At 52.1% G+C, this 7,009-nt stretch overlaps 1 protein-coding gene across 1 annotated transcript; it reads left to right on the top strand.

The window, feature by feature from the left end:
* Positions 1-1,823: 1,823 nt before the first annotated feature.
* WHR41_09367 (uncharacterized protein) lies at positions 1,824-2,546 on the top strand (the record flags this gene model as incomplete). The annotated part of the gene is made up of 2 exons (XM_069377970.1): positions 1,824-1,952; positions 2,016-2,546. The coding sequence occupies 2 exons, from the start codon at positions 1,824-1,826 to the stop codon at positions 2,544-2,546; spliced, it is 660 nt and encodes a 219-aa protein (XP_069225247.1).
* Positions 2,547-7,009: the final 4,463 nt, after the last annotated feature.

The raw sequence follows: 7,009 nt of genomic DNA, 5'->3' as shown, positions 1-7,009 counted from the left end.
GTCCGTCGCGCTGCGTCCACGAATGACGTCAGCGTGCGGGGCAGCTCTGGAAATCTACTACAGGCCTTTGAGCATTCGTTCGCGACGAGAACGCTCACGGGAGTTGCTCAATTATGAGGCGCAACATATGATGAGGAGCATTTAGAATTCAGAAATAGCATTAATAGCTTGGCAATTCCGACGTCTTTCCGTTACCAAGCTTTGGCGCTTTTCACCTGTACCCCAAACTACGGAGCGAAGATTTTAGCGAGAGCGGCCCGGCTGGAGGTTGCCAGCCCTCCACAGCAGCAGATGCAGCTTCTCCGCATATCAGTCATTATCCGGAACAGCAAATATGGTGACAGCCCTATAGTGGATCATCGCAGGATTTCCAGGAAATGCACTCTCGGCCAAGCGGGTGAGCGTTGCGTGCGATTGGACCCTAGTTAGATTAGCCGTAATGTAGTCTGGGAGCGAACCGCATTCGGACAGGCTTCCAACTTCTGCAGGTGAATACTTCAGCGTCGCCAATCGCCATCTCTGTCCATTGTAGGTTCCAAACTTTTTTCAAGGTACCAAGGTATATTGCAGGGCCCCAACCTTCAAGTGCGGCACAACCGACAAGGCCTTATCTAGCTGTACATTGGCAGAACCTGCACTGTCAGTACGAGCTCATACAGTCGTGCGAATCACCATGACTGATAAGCCGGCTGCCGTAGGATACTCCCTCGCAGATACTGTTACCCCCAGCACTGCGGTAAAGCAGACAAAAAAGTAAGCATAGGTTTCACATCCCTCGCAACGTGCTTCGCTGACCCTGCAGTCCACCTTTCCACGGGAATCTTGAAGACCTTCCTCCGCCTCGCGCAGCACCCACCCAGTACGTCGAGGGTAATGGATCCCGACTATTCGACTTCCGTCAAATGGCGAGCGCTCTACAGCCGAGCATTGATCATTCATACGAAGCACGATGCCCATCTACTCAGTACGGCATGAGAAATCCGGCTTCCTTGCAATACATGCCTCAGTTGTCACAGTATGGTGGGCAGCGCCCTGTCCCTACGGTTTTTGCTGGAGCGCAGCAGCAGCAGCAGCAGCAGCCACAGCAGCAACATCTTCCACGGCAATATGATGCGCAATCTGCTCAACTCCAAACAGCGAGCCGACCGCAACCAGCACAGCTACAAACGCAGCCGCCATTCCCTCTGATGGACCATTATCCGTACGGCATGTATCAGCCCGCAATCTCTCCTGTGGACATGCGGTTTCCACAGCAAGGCTTCTCAATCAGCTACAGCCCGCCCGGCGGCTATGCAGACTTTGGTATGTCCCAGGAACTGTGCGGTCAGAAAAAATATTCTGCTGACTGAACGGTCCTAGCCCATTTCGCTCGACGCGAGTCCGAACCGACAGCCATTCCGTCTTTCCCTCGAGGCCCACCGCGCAAACCCAAGCCATCCGGCCATGCAATTTGGGTTGGCAACCTTCCTCCGGCCGTGGCGGTAACCGACTTGAAAGACCACTTTTCTCGAGATGCGATGCAAGACATCGAAAGCCTTTTTCTCATGCCGCAGAGCAACTGCGCGTTTGTCAACTATCGAACCGAGGCCGCCTGTATTGCGGCCATGAACCGCTTTCATGATTCGAGATTTCAAGGGGTACGGCTAGTATGCCGCCTGAGGAGACCCTCCACGACAAGCACCGGTTCCATAGCACAAAGCTCGAGAGCCGGCGCGGTTGAGGCAAAAGGGACCCCAGATGGGATCCCAGAGGGAATGCTGGACAGGTCGCCAGACAGACAGTCAGATGGGCCAGATGCAGATCGAAGTCGTACACCGATGATCATGGGAAGTACACCTGTTACGCAGACAACGAAGACAGTCGAAACGCCGGCCCTCGGTTCTGCGAACACAATTGTGCCTGAAAAATTCTTCGTTGTCAAAAGCCTTACCTTGCAGGACCTCGAGGCTAGTGTACGCAACGGTATCTGGGCAACCCAGTCTCACAACGAAAAAGCACTAAACTGTGCTTTCAAGGAGGCCGACAATGTATATCTTATCTTCTCTGCCAATAAGTCTGGCGAGTATTTCGGCTACGCACGCATGGGATCGATCATTGCTGGTGGGCCTGTCCCAATTGCATCTGCGCCTATACCGCAGTCTCCGCTCACGCTGAATGGGCCAACGTCAATCCGGACATCGGCTACGGGAATAGCACCTCGTGGCCGCATCATTGACGATTCCGCACGGGGGACCGTTTTCTGGGAAGCGGAGCTGGCAGATTGCGATGAAAGCTCGTCGGCCCACAAAGATTCGGAAGAGGGCAGAGGACAAGATCTGGCACGGCCTTTTAAGGTCGAGTGGATATCGACGAACCGTCTGCCATTTTACCGTACACGAGGCTTGCGAAACCCCTGGAACGCAAACAGGGAAGTCAAGATTGCGAGAGACGGGACAGAACTGGAGCCGTCTGTGGGCAAGCGGTTGCTTCAGATGTTCCGTCTTCCGCCGCAGATGAGCCGACCGTCACGGATGCCGCAAGGCGGCATGCCTTACTTCATGGCCTAATACTAAGTCGATGACGCCTCATACGCCGCAATGTTCTCATGTAGCTCCGCTGGCGTGCTCTGGTTTGCGGTCACGGCTTTCGGCGTCATGTTGCATTCCGCACGATTTGGTCGATGTTCGGCGTGGTGTATGAACAACCCGCTATCTGCCGTGTGCTCTCTCGGATCGGTACAGCAGGAGGAGTTGTACACGTTGGCGTGTACGACGTTGACAGACTTCTCTCATATGAGTTTGTATAAAGCCCAAGGCTTGAGCTTTGCCTACTCAACCTTGCATACGTGCGAATTTGTGACGTGTCCCTGCTCCAACAGGGCGTGTTGTCCATTGAATTGCGCGCGTTGCGTCGCTCTGAGTCATGCCTCACGTCACACACGTACGCCCCTCGCATATGTTGACCAGCATTTACGCACACATGGATATTGCTATCCCTGCTCTACAGCTGCCGGGGGGAGGGCCTCGCTTTAGCGAACCAGATTTCGGCAGTCCCTCGATCGATCAGATCTAGTATCTGGATCTGAGCGATGACAGCGGCAACACGGTTCCGGACCCTACCTCGTCTTAATAGGCCAGCGTCGCGTTTTGGTACCACTGTTTGTAATACTCGTGTATGTGCGAGAACAGAATTGAACTCATTCATCGGCCGGTCTTTTCCGTCAATCCACCGTAGATCATCTCACATGCAATGCTTCACACTGTAGTTCTACTTTCGAATGCAGCGTCAGTACTCCGCGGTCCTCTGAAGATCAGTTCTAGGATCGAGTGCACACGAACTAAAACTGGGCTCGTGGAGTTGATGGCGGAGTTACCAGGATGTTCGTTCGTATACGTTCCAACCAAGTGAGAAACTCAGGCGGCCGCCCCGTCGGCAGAAGTCTCCGTACCATAATTTTAAGCAGGGTGTAGATGAGGTAGTGTTTGTCCAGGCCTCATCAACGGCCTCTGGCTTCGTGCTAATGCCTGTCGTTTCGAAGATTGGAAAACGCTCTTGCATGCGTTGCTTCCAATGGCGTTACTTCGAGCTGGCCCGCCATCGGGCTTCGTGCCATGGAGATTGGTTTTTATTACGTCGGGCTCCCCCAAATCCCAAGACCTCTTATGACACTTCTGGCAACGTGATCCAGAGTTTACCGACTGTCCGGAACCATACATCTTAACAATATTTGTTGTGAATATGCCTCAGCTGTATGTGAAACACCAAGATGTCTCACATCTTACACCCATGTAGCTGCCGTTTCAGGGTGGCTACATATATACAGTCCTTACCTCCGTAGAAACAAAATGATAACAACGCAGTCATCGTTAATGCGCATCTTTGCTCGTATCACAACAATATTTGTATCCTCTTGGCTGATCCGACCGAGATACTCCCACATCAATGCCTCCCGTATGCAAAGCTCTGAACGCAAAGCCGAACAAGATTGAAAGGTTCAGTGAGAACAAAGAGAGGCTGGTCACGCTCATCCATTTTCACAGATTCGAATTCTAACATATCACAGAGCATACATCACGGCGTCTCGACGCAGCGACCGATCCCTCGATGCACGAACGGAGTCCTCACGCTCTGCGTCGGAAATTCAAGGACAGCGTACCGGTAGACCTTTGCGTATCACCAAAGACAGTATTCTGTATGAAGAGATATATGAAGAAACCATTCTTCTCCCTGCAAGACATCGATATTCAATTACGCGCCTGGAAACTGAGGGCACCGAGTTTGAAATGAGGATCCTTGCTTATCTCAGTAGCCACCTGGCAACTCAAAGTGGGCTTGGTCAAGCGGTCCCCGCTTGCTGGCAAGAAGATCTTCTCGATGACGGTGTTCGCCCATGATTCCCGGCACCTCACGTCAGTCAACTCCATCTCAGCAGCATACCGAACAACAACACACTGTTCGGAAATCTTACATGCCATATCGCACGATGGCGCGAGGATCAATCAACTACAAGCATGCACCCTACGCTCTCGCTACAACAAACGCGCAGCCGGACCGCAAAAGCCATACTGTATCACCGGCACTACAGGTTCCCGTCTTGAACCAGCAGTATCTCAACTCCCCGTATGACGGTCCACTGCTGGCCATATCTTGCGACGAAGGACGCACTTCTCTACCTACCGGTCCCTATCGAAGCTCATCGTCCACTTCTGGTGGCACCTCGCCAAAATCGTCGCGTCATTCCACGAGCAGCAACTTGTCTCCTCGAAGCTCCATGCCCTCTCCTGGTCATTGCTATCATGACCCTCGACAGCCCAGCCAATATCGCTTAACTTCATCATATATTGGAGACCCAGCTGTGTCCTCTATATGGCAGACCTTGACCGAGCCATCATTCACAGAACTTCCCTGGCACTGTCAACAACTTCTCGCAAAGGAACCCTGACACGATACGTAGTCACCCATTCCCTTGGCCTCAAATCTTCCAGGAAGATCCTTCCAGGTACAGTTACTCTTACAATTCGAACGCGAGATCGAAGAGTGTCTTCGGCTCCCCACTTGGCTAGCAGAACACGTCTCTGATGTTCTACTACCTCGTGTGGCTGCTTTGACTTCGGCACTCTCAAGCCATATCGCCTTGGACGTTCTGCATATGTATTCGTACCATGTTGCGATTCTTGCTTTGCCAATTTCGATCGAGTCTTGAAAAAGGATCTTCAGAGCATCTCTACAGCATTTGGGTTCAATGACATTCAGCCACCGCGAATCTACGACTCTTGACGCCTTCATGCGAATAGGCCTGTTGCTTTGGATGCGAGTTGCCTCAAAACTACTATTTTCGGCTTTGATTGTCCGCTTTCTACTGCTCAACGGAACTCGCACTTCAGGACGATTCGAGGAATTGGTAGAAACTTCTTACTTACTTCATATTCGACCACTCCTGCCCTTTCATCACAAAGCGCTTCTGTCGGACTCGCAAGAACCATGTTTCTGCTTTTGGAGTCGACCGCAATTCCGCGTGGACGAGTGAAAGCCGCAGGGCCGCCATGAGGACGCGGCATGAAGACTCAACCGTCCAAAAAGAGATGATTCGGGGGATCGATGCAACAAAAGAAAGTAAAGAGTAAGCGGGACTCACATAGCAAGTTCTGCACAGCTTGGACGGTACCCAATGGCTCCTCTGAGAGAATGTGTGAAACTGCGCTTTTTCTTTACCCGCGATGGCATTACCAGCAGTAAATACGTCGTTGTGGAGTACACTTGCACCTCCTACATCCGCTCCATCATGATATAATCCCAACTGCACATCCACCATGGATCGATAAGGCGTTCCCGAACCTTTACACAAGCCAGAAATCCTACTTTCCCTTCTGATCCACTGCAAACCGTTCTAAAGAATGCTGACACTTCCGGAGCGCTTGCGTGCTTTAGTCGGTCGTAAATCGTCGTCCAATCCCTGAGGTTCCTCTTCATTTGCTCGTAATCCGATTCGAGGGCGGCTAATCTTGACAAATTGGAGTCAGAGGTATGTGCACGGGCCACGTGCATGAGCTCTGCCTTTGCACTTCAAAATGTGAGCTTTCTACACACATGGAGAGAAATTGTAGAGAAAGGCTTACCTTGCTTTTGCGCGTCCTACAAGCTCCGCATCATCTCATACCTTAGTGGAGAGACCATCTGCTCAAGCCAGACTCTCGTGAGTATCATCAGACAGCGCATGGGCACTGACAATGTCCGGCGCTCATACAAGGGAGTCTTCACCCATCAGGTCTCTAACAGCTTGCGCTGCCATCCTTTTCCGCTGCGCCTCCGGTAAATCCGTACTCTGTTCACGTACTACGAGCGCGATATGCTTGCGTTTCGGCATTTCTAGGCATCCAGTATTTAGGCGAACCCACATCACCGATGCATAGATGGTTGGTGCTTGATTCCTACAGATGCTGTTTACCAACAAGATTGATGCAAAGGCTGTGTAAAGAAGGGAAGCAGAAGAGCCAATGCTATCCATGCAGTCTGGACAGCCGCGTAAGTAAGCATGCGATTGCAGGACCGGTATGTTGTGTTCCCCTCCGACAGAGCTGCGACGGGCCACTGTCGCACTAGCGATTGAAAGCTGTTGCACCTAGGCTGCATTTTCTTGCGACATAGGATCGGTCGATCGAGTTCAGACGCGGGGTTAGGCTTACCAAACAGCGTCCAATCAGCCTCACGATTGTTCGGGGAAAGGTGCTAGGTGCGACCCGCATGCAACATTCTCAATCATCGCTCCCAGAGATGCATGCAGACCGGAAATCCAGTCGCATGGGGCTGCTTGCGTTTCGATCAATTGGGGCGCCTTTAACTTGCCGCGCTCGTATGATGTAGGGAAGCCGGGCGACTACGTGAACCGAACATCATCACTTTCAGCTGCCGTCTTGGCATAAGCGGTGAGAGGGCTTGACCCCTGGTGCATGTCTAGTGCTCAGCATTTCGAAGTCGAGGACCACTACAAGGCTTCAGGATAAGGGATGGCCGACCTCTTTCTTAGCGCGAA

The sequence above is a fragment of the Cladosporium halotolerans genome, assembly GCF_011745625.1.
Source record: "Cladosporium halotolerans strain TM138-S3 chromosome Unknown Sca63, whole genome shotgun sequence".
Lineage (NCBI taxonomy): Eukaryota > Fungi > Ascomycota > Dothideomycetes > Cladosporiales > Cladosporiaceae > Cladosporium > Cladosporium halotolerans.
The sequence above is the reverse complement of the archived record's forward strand: the minus strand, read 5'-3'. Positions and strand labels throughout refer to the sequence as shown.